The sequence below is a fragment of the Centropristis striata genome, chromosome 11 (assembly GCF_030273125.1).
Source record: "Centropristis striata isolate RG_2023a ecotype Rhode Island chromosome 11, C.striata_1.0, whole genome shotgun sequence".
Lineage (NCBI taxonomy): Eukaryota > Metazoa > Chordata > Actinopteri > Perciformes > Serranidae > Centropristis > Centropristis striata.
In genome coordinates, this window is record NC_081527.1 from 24410534 (window position 1) to 24433105 (window position 22572).

The 22572-nt window shown below is 36.7% G+C and overlaps 1 protein-coding gene across 1 annotated transcript in view; it reads right to left on the reverse strand.

Annotated features, from left to right (window-relative positions):
- The window catches only part of LOC131980991 (choline transporter-like protein 5-A), a 41577-nt gene that overhangs the window by 14018 nt on the left and 4987 nt on the right, over positions 1-22572 (reverse strand). Inside the window, exons 2-6 of the mRNA XM_059345289.1 lie at positions 8264-8348; positions 4821-4905; positions 3874-4002; positions 3118-3178; positions 674-797 (exon numbers count right to left, since the gene is read on the reverse strand). Of these exons, the coding sequence (XP_059201272.1) occupies positions 674-797; positions 3118-3178; positions 3874-4002; positions 4821-4905; positions 8264-8348 (484 nt within the window). The remainder of the gene's footprint in view (positions 1-673; positions 798-3117; positions 3179-3873; positions 4003-4820; positions 4906-8263; positions 8349-22572) is intronic.

Genomic DNA, 22572 nt, shown 5'->3' on the forward strand with positions numbered 1-22572 from the left:
ATCTGACATTAATTTCTGCAGGTAAGACTTGCACATGTGGAAGTCAATTAATTAAAATCACGTGAAGGCAGGTCCAAGTGCAGTTAGTTCACTAGTGTCGACACAGGAAAAGGAAGAAAAAACTGTGATAGAAGTTCCTAGCAAGGTTATTATAGTTAACGAAAACTAACGAAATAAGGAAAACTAGAATTGAAAAAGCATTTTCGTTAACTGAAATAAAAAACAAGAGTTTTTTTTTAAAAAAAGGATAACTAACTGAAACCATATTGTGTGGTCACAAAACTAACTAAAACTTACTAAAATTATAGTGAAAATGTCCTTCGTTTTCGTCTTTGTCAACTTTTTTCATACGTAAACCTTTTTGGTTGATATGAAATGTATTTCATCTATCTGGTTTTATGACTTAATAAACTTATTTGGGCTGAGATGGATAAGAAAAAGGAAATGAAGGAAACATTTATTGTGACTTTTTTTAATCTGGCACCCAACAAATACCCCATTACAAAAAACTAAAACTAAGTATTTTCCAAAACATAAAAACGAATTAAAACTAGCAAACTCACTCTAAAAACAAATTAAAACTTACTGAAATTGGAAACAAAAAATCACAACGAAATTAAAACTAAAACTAATGAAAAATCCAAAACTATTATAACCTTGGTTCCTAGAGTACCTGGCAGCATGTTGGAGTTCTGTAACACTGAGGGGCATCTCCAGAGCGTCTTTAAAGCTGGTTTTGTTCGCTACAGTCACAGTCCCATTCAGAGTGATGAAGTCTGGTAGACATCTCTGGAGAACTGACACACACACACACACACACACACACACACACACACACACACACAAACACACACACACAAATTCTTAGAATATTCAATATGAGTACACTATACTTAGAATTATGTTTTACATATTATATAAATATGATGTGAGAGTGAGCTGAGCTGCACTGCATAAAAGGTGTGTCTAAAAACAAGATAAAAACACTGAATCTGAGGGAAATGATCTTGCTGCATGGACATATAATTTCACTTGACAAGATTTCTTAAATTAAGATTATTAAATCTAGAAATAAGCATGTTGAACGCTTAAAATAAGAAATTAACTCTTAAAACAAGATAAATTATTTAACACTTCTAAATCTAAAGGGGGGTTTTTCTTGGTAAGAAACAAATAATTTGCAGTGCACTCTGCTTGAGCCAGTTCATCCACTGCAAAAAAACATGAAGCTTTTAACTTAGTATTTTCTTCTTATATCTAGCAATAGTATATTAATCATATTGTTTTTGAGTATAATCTACCTACTGACCATAGCTTTATGTGCTTATTTAAAAAAAAAGAAGTAAATAATAAACCCTCTTCAAAGGGATTTCAGTCTTGTTTAAAGACTTCTTAATACATTTTATTTATAGAGTGCTTTTCAGGGTACACAAAGACGCTTTACAGTTAAAACAGTTAAAATGCAGTTAAAGATAAAACAAACAATTAAATCAACAACAAAGTTCACACATTAAAAGCAGTTCTGAACAGGTGAGTTTTTTGAATGTGGATGGATCTGAGCAGTCCAGAGGGAGGGGGCGGCGATAGGAAAGGCTCTGTCGCCCCAGGTTCGGTGCTTCATCCGAGTGGGAGGGGCAAGGAGATTGGCCTCAGAGGAACTGGAGGAGGTCAGTGAGGTAGGAGGAGGCCTGGTGATGGAGGAGGTCAGTGAGGTAGGAGGGGGCCTGGTGATGGAGGAGGTAAGTGAGGTAGGAGGGGGCCTGGTGATGGAGGAGGTCAGTGAGGTAGGAGGGGGCCTGGTGATGGAGGAGGTCAGTGAGGTAGGAGGGGGCCTGGTGATGGAGGAGGTCAGTGAGGTAGGAGGGGGCCTGGTGATGGAGGAGGTCAGTGAGGTAGGAGGGGGCCTGGTGATGGAGGAGGTAAGTGAGGTAGGAGCGGGCCTGATGATGGAGGAGGTCAGTGAGGTAGGAGGGGGCCTGGTGATGGAGGAGGTTAGTGAGGTAGGAGGGGGCCTGGTGATGGAGGAGGTCAGTGAGGTAGGAGGAGGCCTGGTGATGGAGGAGGTTAGTGAGGTAGGAGGGGGCCTGGTAATGGAGGAGGTCAGTGAGGTAGGAGGAGGGTGGAGTGAGTGGCAGTAGTGAAGGTTTTGGTGGAGATGTAGAGCTGGACGTCATCAGCGTAGCAGTGAAAACGGGGACCATGGTGACGTATGAGATTACCAAGGGGGAGCAAGTAGAGGATGAAGAGGAGAGGACCAAGCACTGAACCCTGGGGGACGCCTTGGGACAAGGGAGCGGTGGAGGAAGAGCAGTTGTTGATATTGATGAACTGTTGTCTGTTTGTGAGATATGATGTTAACACTTCTTGTTTTTAGGATTGACATTGTGAGCTTTGAACATGTTTCTCAAGCTATTCAATTGTTGAATATGGTGAGCTGTTAACTAAAATATTGGTTCCAATTGAGAGTTTTATTTACATGCCATTTCAATGCTATTTTTAAAAGCATTTACCCACCAAAACGTGCTAGTTTCAAGTATTGCTACAGTTGGGCTTTTCATTCCACAATTGCTCAAAATAAGTATATTTGTATTTATTTCAAGCTATCTAGTGCCTAGATATTTTTACCTATTTAAAGAATTCTTACAAAGAAAAATTTACTTTCTGCACTGGCAGATAATTTTGCTTGTTTCAAGCATCCATTTGCTCAATTCTAGTTATTTTTTTCTTAATTTTTGTCAGTTAGTTTTTGCAGTGTCGCTGCTTGCAGCTTTAATTTATCTTGTTTTAAGAGTTAATTTCTTATTTTAAGTGTACAACATGCTTATTCCTAGATTTAATAATCTTAATTTAAGAAGATAACAAGACCTTTCCCTGACATTTCCCTCAGATTTAGTGTTTTTATCTTGTTTTTAGACACACCTTTTTTGCAGTGTGTGAGCTGTAAGCACTTTGGTGTCTGTATAACTCTGACTGTATCACCAGTCATCCTCTGAAACTCTATTTACATGATTAAACTCCATCTATGAAATAAATAAAATGTGATTTATGTTACAGAGCTTAATACTACTCTAAAACATAAACATTGCTATAATGAGTAGAGACATGTCTCATGCTTACATGGTCTACTGGGAACAATCATGGAGGGACAGTCCTCGTCTCGTAGAACCTGAGACACTGGCTGCACAGACAGACAGACAGACAGACAGAGAGTTACAGCACTGTGTGAGTGTTCTGATGAGACTTTATCACGGCCTCACACACTCCCTAACATTCTGTCCATTGCAGTTTTAGACGAGATCCACTTTGACTTTCACTATATTGTATAACATAGCATGTCTTCTTTAAGGACAGTGGAAAGAAAACATCCAAAACAAACAATAACTAACTGAAACTGTATTGTGTGGTTACAAAACTAACTAAAACTAACTAAAATTATAGTGAAAATGTCTTTAGTTTTTGTCTTTCTAAACTTTTTACATACGTAAACCTTTTTGGTTGATATGAAATCTATTTCATCTATCTGGTTTTATGACTTAATAAACTTATTGGGGCTGAGATGGATCAGACAAAGGAAATAAAGGCAACATTTATTGTGACCTTTTTGAATCTCGCACCCAACAAATACCCCATTACAAAACTAACACTAAAACTAATAAAAACTAAACTAAAACTAAGAATTTTCCAAAATATAAAAACTAATTAAAACTAGCAAACTCACTCTAAAAATGAACTAAAACTAACTGAATCTGAAAACAAAAATTGACAACGAAATTAAAACTTAAACCAATGAAAAATCCCAAACTATTATAACCTTGGTGTAGTCATCTGTGCTCAGTGGGATAAAGTTTCTACTGAATGTTTGAGGATGGGTACCTTGTCAGGATTATTAAAGCCCGGCCTACAGAACTGTCTGTAATATTCCCAGGAAGTCCTGCTGAATTTGTTTTGCAGCTGCATCTCAGTGTAGGTGGAAAACTTGTCTGGGCATTTTGACACACACATCTGGAAAAAAATTGACACAGAGGGATTTCATGTACTACTGTTATGAACATATAGATCACCTATTCATAAACCCAAAGCTGCAATAAGCTAATAAACACACTGTAAATAATCACTGTAAAATCTACAGTTATTTACTGTATTATTCACAGTTCATCACTGTGTTTGATTTTTACAGTATAGTGCTGTATAATTTACAATAAATAAATTACTGTAGTCAAAACATGTATAAAAAACACAGTAGACAGTGTAGTACTGTGAATAGTAAAGTAGACTACTGTATTTTTCCATTTTTATCATAATTTTGATCAGAATCAGTCCTATACTAATGCTGTTTAAAAAATTAACTTAAAGTAAAGTTTTTCATACAAAACACAGTATGGAAAATGTATTAATATCATTTTCTTTAGTGTATAGAGTAATTACTTGCAATAACTAGTTATTCCTATATAAAGTAATGATGAAATTATTATCAAATTAACAGCATTGTTTACTGTGCCGTAATGCCATAAACAGTACCATTAAAAATCACAATGTTTAACTGTTTTTTTATTCTTACAGTAAACAAATCAGAAGGTTAAACACAACAACAAAAATCAGTGTTTAATTGTTTTTTTTTTAATTTTGCAGTATAAAAAACAGCACTGTAAATAAAAATACAATAGTAGTTCTATTGTAAATTATAATTACAGTAAGTGCTTGTTAATTGCTGCCAATAAGTTACTGTAAAAACCACAGTAAATGATTTACAGTGCAGTGTGTGTGTGTGTGTGTGTGTGTGTGTGACATGATGAAGTAATGCAGCAGATCTGCATCAGTACCTGAGTGGTGGGGCATTGCAGGTTGATGAGTATGGCTGGGTTGGCACATTTCATGATGTTGAAGTAGAATAAGATGGGTTTCTTCCTGCAAGAACAAGTTTTCATGTTCACACACACGCTTCAATCTGTGGCGTCCCACAAGGGTGGACAGTCGAATGAATCCTACTTTATAAAAATATCCCTATGACCTTTTAATCAAAACCCTGCTGGTTGAATGTTTTCAAGACAGAACTAAGTGTTAAGTCTGTAACAGCAGGGAGTCACCAGTAGAGGGCAGACCAGACTACACATACTCTATGTGTCTGTGTCTCAATACCATACTCTTGTGTTTACTGTTGTGTTTATGTTAATTTTCACACAGAATCAAATGGTATCAGGAACGATATGGAGCATGATTCCCACATTAAGTGACAAGGACTGTGGGTATTAAACATGTTTTATATTTAACCCTCGTGTCCTCCTGGGCTCCTTTTTGACCCAAATCATTTTCAACATACGACTAATATAGTTTAACTTTCATGGAATTGCTTGAAATTCTCATATGTGCCCCTCTGCATCCTTTATAGATAATATAAGTTTCTACTTTCTTCATACATTTTTACGTGTTTTATACATTTTTATAGCACCCATCCTCCTCAGGGGTCAAAAAGGACCCCATGACATCAGACTGGTTTCAGTTATTACCAACTTTTTTTTTTTTTCACCTTTTAAGGTAACTCACGACCAACACATTGATATATCATTTTCATATATTCATATCAATTTTAATCAAATATACAAAATTATGCCTCATTTCAAGAGAAAAGGAGTAATAAAATCAGATTTTTTTTTTAATAGTAATAGTAGAAAAAAAATCTTGATGGGAATGCACAGAGTAGGTTATGTCAACTTTTAGTGAAACTTATGTTTTGAAAACATTGTACATTTTTATATACATATACATATACATATATATATATATATATATATATATATATATATATATAACTTTTTTCTCTTGAAATGAGGCCTAATTTTGTATATTTGACTAAATTGACCAATAATAATGAAAAAAATATGAAAATTACATAAAATGAAATATAATTCTTTTTTTTTCTACATGTCCTAAAACAGTCTTGTGTCATGGGTGTATAGTCGACGGGACGAGTACACAAGGGTTTACTGTGCTGCCACACATTTATTTACAGAATGTGTTCTGTGTCTGGATCTTCTGAAGTCTGTCTTTTTGGCCCCGATTACATCATATCAAGTCCATGGACAGAACTAGCGTATTAATAGTATTATACTTTTTGCAGTATTCATGTAAACTGTTAAATAGAGCCTGGACATGTTGTTATTCAGCAGTGATATGGATATCTATGATAAACCTGCTGCACGACAAGTTAGTATGTTCAGTGAAAGAAGAGAAATCATGTTTTATAAAAATTGACCCAGTTTGTCCTAATTTTTATTTAAACAATAATGTTTAAATGCAACAAACAATTATTTTTAATCTGATATTTCTACATTTCTGTAGAGGCATAAACCTCTTCATAGCTGTAAGCAGGCAGACATACCTCTGCCACACTGCATAAAAGGTGTGTCTTAAAACAAGATAAAAACACTTAATCTGAGGGAAATTATCTTGCTGCATGGACAGATAATTTCACTATCTTTAATTTATCTTGTTTTAACAGTTAATTTCTTATTTTAAGTGTTCAACATGCTTATTTCTAGATTTAATGATTGTAATTTAAGACATCTTGTCAAGTGAAATTATCTGTCCAGCAAGATAATTTCCCCCAGATTTAGTGTTTTTAGAAGTCTGTCAGGATCACTTAATGTGTGTATGTGTGTTCATATGTTTCACGGTATACCAGCTCATATTACTCATGTTACACCACTCACTCATGTGAGTGGACCGCTCAATCCACACTCTATGACATGAGCATGGTGTGCAATGTCTTAGGGTGGATATCCTCCATTCTCACACAGTTTGTTGTAAAGAAGAGGATTGGAGGAACACTGTTTTCTATCAGAACAATTAGCTGGACTGCAAGCTACAACCTAATTTTCATCAATGTCATAAATAGAGCAATAAGCACAATATTTAATGGTGTAGTAGTACTAAAATCCCCCTACACATAAATGAGCTACCACAACCATTGTTTTTGAAAAATCTGCTTTTATTTATTTTTTTGTGTGATTTTTTAGACATATATTAGATGTATTAAGGAAAATCCAGTTGTAGCTTGCAGTCTATTTTACGGAACTCAAAAATTCTCAATATTTCAACTTTTTTCTCGAAGTGTATAATGAATCTTTTTTTCCTCCTCTCATTATTTTTTCCTCCTACTTGGCCCTGATCCTTTTTCATATTGTTGTGACTTCTCTGTAACGGATACAACTTAAAATGTAGCAAAGTGCTCAATGTAAAAGTCAAAAAGTCCTTCAGTAAAAGTTAGTTACTCAAAAAGTGAGCAAAGGAATTACTTTGTTACATAGGAAGAAAATGTATTTGGACACTGAGAGTATTGGTGAGGCAGCAGTTCAGGATGTTCTTGTAGTAACTGGGCATTAAAGGACAGTTTTTCAAGATTCTACATAAAAAAAATGATGTTCTAAGAGATATGCAAATTATTTTCACAACTTAATGTGAAGTTAATGTGAGGCCAGAGACAGAAGGGCTGTTTCCACAACCGGGCAATACCTGGTATGAGGCGGGTCTCACTCACCGAAACGCCCCTAATTTGAATACGAGCATTCCGAAGCCAGCTTTTGTCTGGACTTTTTTTTAATCCCTGTAGAAGAGCAGGGTCTTTTTTCTCCCCTGAACAGCCTGGTTACTGATTGGATAGATCGCTAAGCAGGATGTGACGTAGTACTTTACACGACAAAACAACACACGCCATTAGTTAAAGCCGGCGAAGCAGTGACATTTTTGCTAAATTTAGCGACCTTTTAGACCCCCTTAGCAACTATTTTTCAAGAAAGCGACTGGAGACAAATCAAGCGACTCCTCCTTACTCTTCTTAACTTCTTACTGTTAGCGGCAGTTAGCCACAGTTAGCTCTGTAGCAGTACAGTGTGTATGTGCTGCTGCTACAGGAGGTGTTCACTTAGTGATCTCTGTTTGTTTACAACAAGCACCAGACACTCTGTGCACAGTTAGTGATGTCGTTAATTCACTATCACTATGTTTATGATCAGCGGAGACTCTGTGCATAATTAGCCATGCTGCTTTCAGCTGCTGACGTTGTGCACAGTTAGCGACGGTGAAAACCATACGTCACCTCCAGAGTCTCTAAATCTCTCTGGGAACTAACTTGTAATGGAGACACGCAGAGTGAGAGGACTTTTGAGAGGGTGTGGCTTGAGACTTTACCGGTGGACACTTTGACATTAATACATGATACAAGTTGCAAGGTGTCCTTCAACAGTCACTGTACTGATTTGACACTTACGCATTGGAGGTCCCCTGCTGACCACAGAACTGCCCATAGCTGTCTGTTGGATGGAGTACCTTCTTGGGGTCCCCATGTAACCAGGCTGGACAGACAGACAGACAGACAGACAGACAGACAGACAGACAAGTTAAATCATTGAACAGAGAAACAGGAATGCTATAAGCAGTTATATAGTACTAGTGCAACAACCAGGTCTAAACCAAGTCTCTATACTGTATATGCGAGTATGTATTTATTGATCTTGAAATTCATGATCATAAAAAATGTATATTTAAATTCACTAAATGTCGGCACAAAATCCATCCATCAGTCCATTATTCCACTGTTAAATACACTGGCAACGTGTGTGTAGCAAAAATATACTGTAATATATGCAAGCATCACTGTAATTTTTGCATTTATCTTTTGTAAAAAATACTTTTTCTCACTGTTAAATGTACTAAACACGATATCTTTAATATCTTTAATTTATGCAGAATTTACAAAGTAAATGGTTGCCAGAACTTTACCGTAATAGAACTTTTTTTTAAATATTACGGTAAAAAGATATTGGCACTGTTGATTTCACGTTTAAGATTGCCATTTTATTCCATTTTTTACCGTATAAATAAAAAGTTTTTCCATCAAAAGAAACGCTGTTCTGCCATATAATTAACAAGAAAATACTTTATAAATGCTGCATAAATTAAAGATTTTACCATTAAATATTACTTATTATATTTTTGTTGGAGATATGGTGTTTAGTACATTTAACAGTTAGAAAAAGTATTTTTTACAAGAGATAAATTCAAAAATGACAGTGATGGCTTGTATATATATATATATATATATATATATATATATATATATATATATATTACATTAAATACATATTACAGTATATTTTTGTTACACACATGGTGCCAGAGTATTTTACAGTGGAGTAATGTTTTTGTTTTTTTTAAAAAACAACTGTAAAAAATATTGTTTTGGCTGATGTATACATTAACAGTGTTTCATTGTTACTGAAACTGAATGAACCCATTTATCATTTTACGGTCTTTTACTGTCATGGTTTAGCAGTTTTTCACCGTAAAATCTACAGACATTTTTACAGTGTACAAGAGCCACGAGTATACGATCATCCTTTCATGTATTCTTCATTCATTCTGCAGCATGAGAGAATTGAATCCGAGTCTGTGTGCATGTGTATTGAACGCTACCTCTCCACTTCTTCTCCTCCGTCATCAAAGCAAATCGAAATGCATCATTTCATAAGTACATAACAACATACAATGTCTGTCTCTCTCATATAAACTCATAGACATTTGTTCCAAAGCTTCACACTAAGAGTTGTAATCCTTATTAAAACAATGTTTTTATTTTTTATTTTTGGGAGGAGATGTATTCTAAAAATGGAACGATATTGGCAAAAAAAAAGGTTTTGTGTTTTCTTTTTCTCTACATGATCGTGGTATGGAGGAATGGATAATCTGACTACCTTTCTACTCAAAGGAATAAGCACATTCAAACCATCTTAGCCAGCTAATTAAGCCTTTTCATCATAGTAACATTCATATCATCACAGTGCAGTAAAATAGTGTGATCTAACGACGACTGGAGTGTGTTTCACCTTTGACCACAAACCTCCATTAGCAGAGTTTTATACTTTGCCTTAACAAGAAGCATTTCCCTTTTGTGTGTAAATGCGACAATTTAAATGAAATTACAAAATTATTAATTATGTTGCCACAAGAAATTACAGTTGTTTTAGTAGGAGAGCATTTTGTTCTTTTCATCTTGCTTTAATTTCCTTTTCCTATTCACATATTTTAAATCAGTTTTAGTCACCAATGCTTTTGTTCCCAATTTCACATTCAAAGTAAAAATGTATTATGGACCAAGTGCATGACACAAAACTGCTGCCTCTGTTGAATACAACTTGAATACTGCATGCTAATGTTTCAATTAATTACAGAAGATCAACATTTAATGAGATGTTTTTCTTTCTCACTCAACGTGATCTGAGATAAAACATTTGTGTGCAATTGTTGGACTGTCGTCTCTGTTCCCTTCACGGTGTAGATGATTCAGAAGCCATATGTTTCATTTAAACTGATCAGTGATGTTACCATTACAGAATTACACAGTGAAACGAGTAAAGACAAACGAGATAGTATTTATACTGTATGTTTGTGTGTGTGTGTGTGTGTGTGTGTGTGTATGTGTGTGTGTGTGTGTGTGTGTGTGTGTGTGTGTGTGTGTGTGTGTGGCTTTGATGAAAGAAAGGAGGGATGAGATGAGATAAAAGGAGATGGGGCTAACAAGGTGCAGATGGTGGGTATGCATGAGAGAGAGGGTGATGTCATCAGGAATGATGTCATCCGTTTTTGGTAGTAGCAGAGCTGGAGTGGAGTGGTTCTTTGTGTAAGTGGCTGTGTGTGTGTGTGTGTGTGTGTGTGTGTGTGTGTGCGTGTGTGTGTGTGTGTGTGTGTGCACCTGTGAGTGTGTGTGGCTATGTATTTCTGTGTATGTCCATGTTGTGTATTCAGTCAGCCGGAGTCACACACAGAACATGCTCAGAGTGAAAGGAAGGCTACTGCATGCTTGTGTGTGTGTGTGTGTGTACAGTTGGATTCATGTCTTATTTATGGGGTGATGTCATCAGTCACACACACACACACACCAACCCACCCACCCACCCACCCACACACACACACACACACACATATATACACACACACACACACACATTCTTGTCCTTCTATCTTTGTGAGGACTCTGTATTCACCTAATACACCTGCCTAACCCCAACCCTAACCACCTAACCTAAAGCTAATTATAGCATGAACCTTAAAATCAAGTCTTAACCCTCAAACAGGCCTTTAAACAAAAGATGTCCTCAGTTTGCTGGTTAAAACCATGGTCCTCACTATGTAGGAAGTACGAGAAGACACAAACACGCATCTTTGTACTTCTAGCTTTTTAAGGACACATCATTACATCATTAATTTAATGAATTTGTAGCCCCTGACCCTAACCTAAACCTAAAACTGAAACCAAATCCTTTAAAGAAGTGAGGTCCGCCTGAAATGTCCTCACTTCACAAAAATGTCCTCACTCAGTTAGTTAAGAACTAATTCTGCTCCTCACTATGATTGGAGTATAAGTACACACACACACACACACACACACACACACACACCAGTAGTAATAACTCGTACAGTAATATATATATAAAAGCAGATGTTAGTATGACCAGATGATATCGTGGAGGATCACAAATTTGCCTCGAAGTGCTGAACAGTGTGTACAGGGTAGGACACCATCTGATCATCTGAGTGATCTAACTGTTGGATGATATCATTTAGGGCTGTCTGTTCGAACACAGATGATGTCATACTCATACACTGCTGAAGCAGCAGCTCTGCTGTTCGAGGGTGCAACAACAGGAGACTGCAGCTGCAAGAGCCTCTTCCATTAAATCTATCTTTGGTTTTGCCTATGCCAAAGGCTCCATTCAAAATACTGTACTGCACTGTAAAAAAATGTCTGTAGATTTTATGGTGAAAAACTGCTAAAATGACAGTAAAAGACCATAAAATGATAAATGACTTAATTCAGTTTCAGTAAATGTATATACCAGCCAAAACAATATTTTTTTTTACAGTTTTGTTACTGTAATATGTATTTAATGTAATATACAGTAGTATTTAAAATAATAGCAGTCCAATGTGACTAACCAAATTAATCCAGGTTTTTAGTATATTTTTTATTGCTACATGGCAAACAAGGTACCAGTAGGTGCAGTAGATTCTCAGAAAACCAACAAGACCCAGCATTGGTGATATGCAGCTCTTAAGGCTGTGCAATTGGGCAATTAGTTGAAAGGGGTGTGGTAAAAAAAAAATAGCAGTGTCTGCCGTTGACTTTACAAACACAAAACTGTTTTGTACAAACTTTTTTGTTTCTAGGATTTAGCAATCCTGTGATCACTAAACTAATATTTAGTTGTATGACCACAGTTTTTATAACTGCTTCACATCTGTGTGGCATGGAGTCAACCAACTTGTGGAACCTTTCAGCTGTTATTCCACTCCAAGATTCTTTAACAACATTCCACAATTCATTTACATTTCTTGGGTTTGCTCCAGAAACAGCATTTTTGATGTCACCCCACAAATTCTCAATTGGATTAAGGTCCACTCCATAACATCAATGTTGTTGGTTTGGAACCAAGATGTTGCTGGTTTACTAGTGTGTTTGGGGTCATTGTCTTGTTGAAACACCCATTTCAGGGGCATGTCCTCTTCAGCATTAGACAACATGACCTCTTCAAGTATTTTAACATATGCAAACTGATCCATGATCCCTGGTATGTGATAAATAGGCCCAACACCATAGTAGGAGAAACATGCCCATATCATGATGCTTCACTGTCTTCACCGTGTACTGTGGCTTGAATTCAGAGTTTGGGGATCGTCTCACAAACTGTCTGCGGCCCTTGGACCCAAAAAGAACAATTTTACTCTCATCAGTCCACAAAATGTTCCTCCATTTCTCTTTAAGCCAGTTAATATGTTCTTTGGCAGATTGTAACCTCTTCTGCACATGCCTTTTTTTTAACAGAGGGACTTTGCGGGGGATTCTTGTAAATAGATTAGCTTCACACAGACGTCTTCTAACTGTCACAGCACTAACAGGTAACTCCAGACTGTCTCTGATCATCCTGGAGCTGATCATTGGCTGAGCCTTTGCCATTCTGCTTATTCTTCCATCCATTTTGATGGTTGTCTTCCGTTTTCTGACACGTGTCTCTGGTTTTGCTCTCCATTTTAAAGCATTGGAGATCATTTTAGCTGAACAGCCTATAATTGTTTGCACCTCTTTATAAGTTTTCCCCTCTCCAATCAACTTTTTAACCAAAGTACGCTGTTCTTCTGAACAATGTCTTGAAGGACCCATTTTCCTCAGGCTTTCAAAGAGAAACGCATGTTCAACAAGTGCTTGCTTCATCCTTAAACAGAGGCCACCTGATTCACACCTGCTTTTTCACAAAATTGATGACCTCACTGATTGAATGCCACACTGCTATATTTTTGAACACACCCCTTTCAACTAATTGCCCAATTGCACAGCCTTAAGAGCTGCATATCACCAATGCTGGGTCTTGTTGGTTTTCTGAGAATCTACTGCACCTACTGGTACCTTGTTTGCCATGTAGCAATAAAAAATATACTAAAAACCTGGATTAATTTGGTTAGTCACATTGGACTGCTATTATTTTGAACACTACTGTATATACAAGCCACCAAATATACACACAAAAAAAGCCAGAAAAATATACTGTAATATTTAATGGTAAAATCTTTAATTTATGCTTTTTCATTTATAAAGTATTTCTTTGTCAATTATATGTCAAAACAGTGTTTCTTTTGATGGAAAAACCTTATTTTTATACAGTTAAAATGGAATAAGATTGCAGTCTTAAACGTGAAATCAACTGTGCCAATATCTTTTTACCGTAATATTACAAAAAGTTGCATCATATTTATTACGGTAAAGTTCTGGCAACTACAGCTGCCGGTTTTTCCCCGTAAAAACAACTTTTTTTTCTTTTTCTTTTTTTACAGTGTACTATACTGTTTTGAATCCTACTTAAAAACAGGGAGGTACATAGGTAATTACAGAAAAAAGATATGTAGAGTTCGCAAGGCTCAATTCTGGCTTCAATTCTGCTTCTGTTTAACATCTACATGCTTTCATTGGCTCAGAAAACAACAAAGTAAGTTATCATAATCATGCAGAGGACACACAGATTTATAACCATCACCAGGTAACTATGGGCCAATACAAGCGCTGAAAAAGTGCATAGAACAAATCAAATATTGTATGTTCCAAAATGTTCTTCAATTAAACAAAGGCAAAACTGAGGTAGTTGTTTCTGGAGCCAAGGAGGAACATCTAAGTCAGCACTGTTAAAAATCACACACCAAACCAGAAATATGGGTGTAGTCATGGACTCAGACCTGAATTTCAACAGCCACATTAAGAAAATTACAACGTCAGCATACAAAACCCACTCAGTGTGACCCACTCAAGTATGGACATGGAGCCTGCGAGATATTTACCAAGTGTGTCCAGCTACACTGCACAGCACTTCTTTCCTTCCTACAAGAGTAAATCAGGAGACATTCCTCCAGTGCATGCAAACACAAAGACATGGTGTGTGTGGCGAAGATTGAGAGATCAAGAGGAAACAACAAAGATTGTATGTGTGTATTTTCACTGGAGAACGGAAGAAAAGTCTGATCAAAGAGGCTTCATTTTCCACACTCAGGGCACTGTGTGTGTGTGTGTGTGTGTGTGTGTGTGTGTGTGTGTGTGTGTGTGTGTGTGCGTGTGTGTGTGTGTACACTCACTCACCCACTATCCCCAGGGCCACATATGCAAGGATGACAATGATGAAGATCAAACAACATAAGATATCAGTGCAGCTCCTGAAAAGAGAAGACGAGCTGTAAACCACAGCAGCTCTTTAATATTCATTAAACTGTCACATTACACTTTCTACCTGTCTTTGTAACTTTTGAATCCATTAATATTCTATATGTTGGAGCCCATTTTCACGCGTGATAGTGTGTGTGGGCTGTATGAGGTTGTTGTGATGTCACCTGCACAGCTGATCACCCACGGGAATAGAAAGTATTTAGGGGAGTCACGGGTGGACAGGTGTTTGTGCAAAAGAAAGTATTTGTTTTATCAAATCACTGCATTTTTGTTACGTTAACGACTCCAATTTCATAAAATTATAACTGACGATTTCCAAGTTGTATCTCCTATCTACTGTTGCGAACATCGTTGTATACAGTCATGGTCAGAATTATTGTCACCCATGCATTTCTGTCAGATAATGCACCACTTCTCCCAGAAAATTGTTGCAATAACAAATGCTTTGGTATTCACATGTTTATTTCTTTTGTTTGCATTGGAACAACACAAAAAAGCAGAGAAAAAAAAAGCCAAATCTGATCATTCCACACAGAACTCCAAAAATGGACCGGACAAAATGATTGGCACCTTTTCAATATTGTAAGAAATAATTGTTTTTCAAGCATGTGATGCTCCTTTAATTTGTATTTAAACTCACCTGTGACAAGTAACAGGTGCTGGCAATATAGAAATCACACTTGCAGCCAGATAAAAGGGAGAAAAGTTGATTTAACGTTGTGTGTCTGTGTGTACCACACTGAGCATGAAGAATAGAAAAAAAGAGCAGAGAATTGTCCGAGGATTTGAGAACCAAAAGTGTGGAAAAAGCATGGACAATCACAAGGCTACAAGTCCACCTCCAGATATCTTTATGTTCCTGTGTCAACTGTGCGCAACGTCATCAAGAAGTTTAAAGCCCATGGCTCTGTAGCTAACCTCCCTGGACGTGGATGGAAGAGAAAAATTAATGAAATATTGCAATGAAGGATTGTTCGGATGGTGGAGAAAGAACCTCGATCGACTTCCAAACAAATTCAAGCTGAGCTGCAGAAACAGGGTCAGCTTGCACTATCCGTCGCCATCTGAATGAAATGGGACGCTATGGTAGGAGACCCAGGAGGACCCCACTGCTGACACAGAGACATAAAAAAGCCAGACTGGAGTTTTCCAAAATGTACCTGAGGAAGCCAAAGTCCTTCTGGGAGAATGTCTAGTGGACAGATGAGACCAAAGTAGAGCTTTTTGGTAAAGCACATCATTGTACTGTTTACAGAAAATGAAATGAGGCCTTCAAAGAAAAGAACACGGTCCCTACGTTCAAACATGGTGGAGGTTCACAGATCAGATCATTTCCAACACACGTTTTTTCTCCAGGGAAAGGGATCTGTGTGTCATGGATCACTGTGTACCTGCAGCGTTAACAACTCCATGTTAAACCAAAGGGGAAACAGTTAGCGATCGGCACTTTAACACAGTGATTAAGGTTTACTGTGAAAAATGTGTGCGCTCCATAATCAGAATCACAAGTACTTTATTGATCCCCGGAGGGAAATTCGGTATATATAAAAATAGTGGAAATAGCAGAATATATAAACTTCAAATCATATAGACTTCAACATACTATCATTGCACAAGTAAGCAGCGGTATGCAGGTGAAGTCTAAAATATGATAATAGATGAAAAAAAAAAATCTATCCCCTCATATTTAGAACGGGTTATTGATGGTGGAAAACGGCATTTTCCCTCCATTTTCCGAGAGCTATGAACTATAAAAAATAATGCCAGTTGTGTGTAGTTTGAGTTTAGACATGAACAAAAGTTTGCGGTGCCACGTACCACACATTCTCACGGCAAGTTCACTTTTCAAACATGAGGCGTGTGCAGGAAAAACAGCGTACGCAATGTTTTTGTATGTACGCAGTGTTGATACATGAGGCCCCAGATCTAAAGCCCATCGAACACCTGTGGAGAGATCTCAAAACAGCAGTTGGGAGAAGGCACCCTTCAAATCTGAGACCTGGAGCAGTTGGCAATTGTGGTCCAAAATTCCAGAGAGGTTTAAGAAACTCATTGATGGTTACAGGAAGTGATTGGTTTCAGTTATTTTTCCAAAGGGTGTGCTACTATATATTAGAATGAGGGTGCCAATCATTTTGTCCAGTCCATTTTTGGAGTTCTGTGTGGAATGATCAGATTTGGCTTTTTTTTCTCTGCTTTTTTTGTGTTCTTCCAATGCAAACAAAAGAAATAAACATGTGAATACCAAAGCATTTGTAATTGCAACAATTTTCTGGGGGAAGTGAAGTGCAAGATCGGTTAGAACTGGATTCAGTCTCACAACAGCAAAATTGAATTGCTCAATAACTGTTAGCCATACATCGTGAGACACTCATGCTCATCTGTTTGCTCTGTGTCCAACAACATATTGACTAAGAGGCATAGGTTTGTGTCCAAGGAAACATTTTGAATGATTTAAAACAACTGGGTACCTTGGGCTGAACACTGAATGTTTACAAAATGATTGCCAGGACATTGTACATTTGAAAAGCATGAAAAATAAATGTATGAGTATTTTTACAAGATACTCAGAGGTGAGAGAGGTAGTTGTGATGGTATTGTCTGAGTTAGATCGGCACTGATTAAAAGTCTTTATAATAAAAATTTATATAACGCCTTTCAAGAAACCCAAGGAGAAAGTGGGCAGTGATGACAGGTTAAAGGGGTAACTGAAGAACAAAGGCCTTGGTGAACAGATGGAACTTGAGGAGTTTTTTAAACCAGAGATGCAGTATTACAGATTTCGGCCTTGAGAGAGTTCCAAATGGTGGGTGCTGCGGCGCTGAAGGCACAAGCTCCAAATGTTTGCAGTTTGGTGAGGTGTAGAGCAGACCTATATCAGAGGACCGCAGGTTCTGGGACGGGGTATATGGGCAGAGGAGATTAGTGAGGAACGTGGAGGGAAAGGGGTGATGTGCTGCCAGGGCCTGGACTGGGTGAGAACTCTGGTGGCAGAGTTTTGTATGTACTGGAGCCTGATCAAGGATTCAGTTGGAACCAGGCGGCAACCTCCAGGTCTGAGCATGGAGGCAAACCAGGAAGTGCCTTAAGCTGCATTCTACCGAAAATTCCAGCAGCGGGCGCTAAGTTTGGATGCAAAAAAATTCTGTCCATTCATTTCAGTACAAAATGAGAAAACTTCTCACTTGATTTATTACCTCAGTTTTTTTTTTTGGACAACACTATGGTCTCAATCATTAATACAAAATCTTCTTCAAGACAATTTGATGCCAATAGTTCTAATAATGGCCCCATTTAGAAGAAAATAGAAGATAAAGAATCGTATGATTTGGGGCGTGGCTACCTTTGATTGACAGGTAACTAACAAGGCGAGCCGTCATCAGGAGAGAAGCAGAACAATACGTATCCACGGCAACGTGTCAACAAAGTTATATATAATGTTATATAGATATAAAAAAGGACGTTTACCGGTTTACGTTTTATGTTTTATTAAAGGATCCCCATTAGCTTATGCCTTGGCAGTTCGCTAGTCTTCCTGGGGTCCACATTCCAACAAGTAATACTCAACAGTCCATAACTTTGTCACTTTCACTGTATTTTCACTGTATTTTCACTTAATGACGGTTTATTTGAACATTTTGTTCAGTAAAAATGTCTTGTTCAGTGTAACAGACACTCCAAGGAGTTTGTTTTTTGCTAGCCAAAACTAACATCCCAGTTAATGCTCCAGTTAATGCTAACATGAATTAGCAGCAGCTTCTCTCAGTCAGGTTGAGGCGTAGAGAGGCTGTAGTCAGTGATCAGATCCCTCTCCTCCTCCACAGTCCAGATATGGTCTGCTCCCCGTATCAGAAACAAGATGGCGACGCAAGATGGCGATGAGTGTAACGCTGAACTCGAGGCTTCCAACGGGCCACAAACCAATGGGTGACGTCACGGTGACTACGTCCATTATTTATATACAGTCTATGGTTGGAACCCCTGACAAGACTCTGTTGCAGTAGTCCAGGCGGGAGTTGAAAACAGGCATGAGTGAGGGTCTCAGACACAGAGTCAGGGAGTGAGGGTTGGAGTCTGGAAATGTTTTTCAGATGGAAGAAAGCTGTTTTTGTGACAGACTTATTTGTCACAGTATGTTTCTTATGGGGCTAATGTGGTCGTAAATATGACAGTAGGCTTGATTTAGTCAAAGGGAGGAAGAAACTTGATAAATGTGTTCGGATATTTTTGATTTTCAGCTCAAGGTAACCAGTTCATTTGAAAACCAGTTGGATCACAACATCAGCTCTGTCTAAAAGTGACGTAATATTTTCCCCGCTTGCTCCAGCATCTCCAGCAATTGCTCTTTCAGCGATAATGAAACATAAAATGTTTGTAATTAAGGGCCAGATGATGTCTGAATATATACAAGAAAAATGAAAAAATCTGTATAATTTATATTTTCTGTAAAATAATCACTTTTACTGGTCATTCTACAGTAATTTGCAGTAAATCACTTTAGTGTATGTACCAATACTGTTATTACCCTTAAAAAAGAAAATGAATGTAAAAACAGATCGTTAAAACAATTAACATGCATTTCATCATTATCACAAACAGGAAAATCTGTAATATTAGCTCATGTTTTATGTTAAATTAAATTTTAATCTGTACAATAAAACACTTTGAATGACGACTGAGTACTGTATTTTCTTTAATTTAATGAACAGGAGAAATTTGTAAAATATTACCTTCCATTTTATGTAAAATAACATCTTCAATCTGTATAAAATACAAGAAATTGCCATAAAAATAATATCAATGTAAGCTTAACTTAGAGTTAATTTTTTTCTCTATGTGGTCACTCCTGCACTCCGTAATTTAGCTTTATACTGGAATATCTCAGAAATACTAGTGAACTAGTTTGTCTGTTTGTTTGTCCAGTACATAGAAAAGGTATAATTGCTGCTTTAAAAAGAAAAAGGAAGTATACAGTTACCTTTTGCGGACTGGACCTCTGAAGGAAGGATCAAATCTGTGAGGTTCCCCTGGAAGAAACAACATTAATAAAATTTTAGACCTAAGTAAATGGAATCTACACCTGGTAAGAGGAGAGGGAAGTGGTTAAGCAGAAGTCAACTGGCCAAAGTCAGTCAACAGATAAAAGGATGCTCTCTTGTTCTTACAGCCTACATCTGCATGTGGTATAAATGAAATGGGCATCTCCAACCTCACCAGGGGCCGAAATGACAAAATGGTTCTTAAGATAAAACTTAAGAAAATTCTTAAGAAAAAAAATAGGATGTTTCTAAGAATGTCTTAAATGCTTTTCACCATTTTCTTCTTATAGTCAGGCAGCTTAGCTAAATAAAGGGGACACGGCAGACGAAAGCACCACATTTTTTCCAAATGCTCTCTATCAATATAGGTTTCAAATTTTAGTAGGAGCCACTTCATCAAGATTGTGGATCGGAGATGGCAGCCATATAAAGTTTATGAGAATCAATATATCTTCCAAGCCTCTTAAAAGGTCAATGTTGGTGTCAAAATATACATTTTCTGGGTCAATGAATCATTTAAAGCTATTGAGAATATCACTAGATGATTATTTGATCAAATAGATATGTTCATTTTCACCCAGAATGGTAGGCAACTCGCTTCAAGTGCTGCAGCAAGAATCCTGAGTTGAAAATATTTGGAATCAATGTTCACGGGAGAGTGTGGATTAGCTGCCATGTACACTGCTCAAAAAAATTCGAGTGAACACTTTCATCCCATGTCAGATTTTGTATATACATTTTTCCCAACAGAAAATGTAGATTTTGACACCAAGATTGACCTTCTAAGTGGCTTTGAAGATATATTGGTTCTCATAGATTTTATATGGCTGCCATCTCCGATCCGCAATCTTGATGAAGTGGCTCCTACCAAAAATTGAAACTTATGGTGATAGAGAGCATTTGGAAAAAATGGTGCTTTTGTCCAGTGTGTCCCCTTTATTCGAAAATCTGGTCCTAAGCTGCCTGACTATTAAGAATTGTCGTATGACTTAGGAACTTCTTAGTTTTCTCACTTAGGACGTTCTTAGATTTTTAACTTAAGATCGCTTCCATGGTTTCAGTAACTTGGCCTACTTAAATAATATGTTCATTGTGATTAATTAAGTAGTATCAAATACTAACACTACGTTGTAGTGTAATCTAGGAATAGACCGACATGTCACACAGACTGAAAGGACATTTACATTATATGTCAACTGCCAAAATAATATTTATGTGATACATTCACAAAAAAAAACGACTCTTACCAACTTCAATGAACAAAATTTGTTAACACATTGTCTAGGGCTAAACTAAATATTAAAGAAATCAAATACATTTCAGAAGAAATTGTTCAAGTAAATCCATATCAAGACTTTCCTTTTCACTGTAGCTGTTTTAAGACTGCTGAGGGCTTCTCTTAAAGTTGTGAAGAAATTTGAGAAGAAATCTAAGAACTTTGTTTTCAAGAATCTCATTTGTTCTCAAGTTCTATCTTAGGAAAAAAATTAAGAAGAAAGTTAAGAAAAAACTAAAGAAAAGAGAAGGTTTTCTTTATGAATACCAAATCTTCTTAAATTTTGTCTTAAGAGCAAAGTTTTCAAAAAGTGGCACTTCAGAAGCATTTTCTTCTTAAGAATGATTTGTGAATCCGGCCCCTGGAGTTTGTCCACTACTACACTGTTGACCGCAGCACTGATTTGGTGCTTTGCTGGCACTATTTAAGCTGCCATCAAAAACAATTGGTTTGGTTGAACCTGGGACATCAGCGTTTAAATTCTTAAATCCTCTGAGAAATTCCTCTCTTGGCCTTATTGCATCTTTCCATGTTATAAACTCTAGGGTGAGGCCTCTAACCAAAGTATATATTAGGACATGATATTAAAATGACAATCATTCTTACGCTGTGATTGGTGAGATACAGTGTAAAAAATGTCTGTAGATTTTACGGTGAAAAACTGCTAAACCATGACAGTGAAAGACTGTAAAATGATAAATGGGTTAATTCAATTTCAGTAACAGTGAAACACCGTAAATGTATATGTCAGCCAAAACAGTATTTTATACTTTTTTAATTTTTAAAATGACATTACTCTACTGTAAAATACACTGCCACCGTGTTTGTAGCAGAAATATCCTGTAATATATATACAAGCCATTATTTTTGCATTTATTTTTTGTAAAAATACTTTTTCTCACTAAACACCATATCTCTAACAGAAATATACTGTAATATTTAATAGAAAAATCTTTAATTAATGCGGCATTTATAAAGTATTTTCTTGTCAATTATATGGCAGAACAGCGTTTCTTTTGATGGAAAAACGTTTTATTTTTTACAGTGAAATATGGACTAAAATGGCAATCTTAAACGGTAAATCAACAGTGCTAATATAATTTTACCATAATATTACAAAAAGTTGCTCCGTATTCATTACGGTAAAGTTCTGGCAACCACAGCTGCTGTCTTTTTATCATTAAAACAACAGGGTTTTTTTACAGTGTACAAACGATTCATGAAACACCAGTGAACTACTAAGTTTCTACGTTTGGCCGATAAATGAGGGCCACTGTCTGTTGACAGCCTTCCACATCAAATTTGTGTGATTTTTCGATTGCACCAAAAATGAGGAAATAAATAAACTTAACAACAGACTTAAATTTAGTCAAGTTAAATTGGTCAAATTTGCTGCAGTTAAAATCAAAGTTATATACTGCAACTGTATGTAACACCTTGCATAATGTGATGTTTAGTCTATTGACATTCTATATTTTGAGACTGTATTTGGAGGGTTGGAG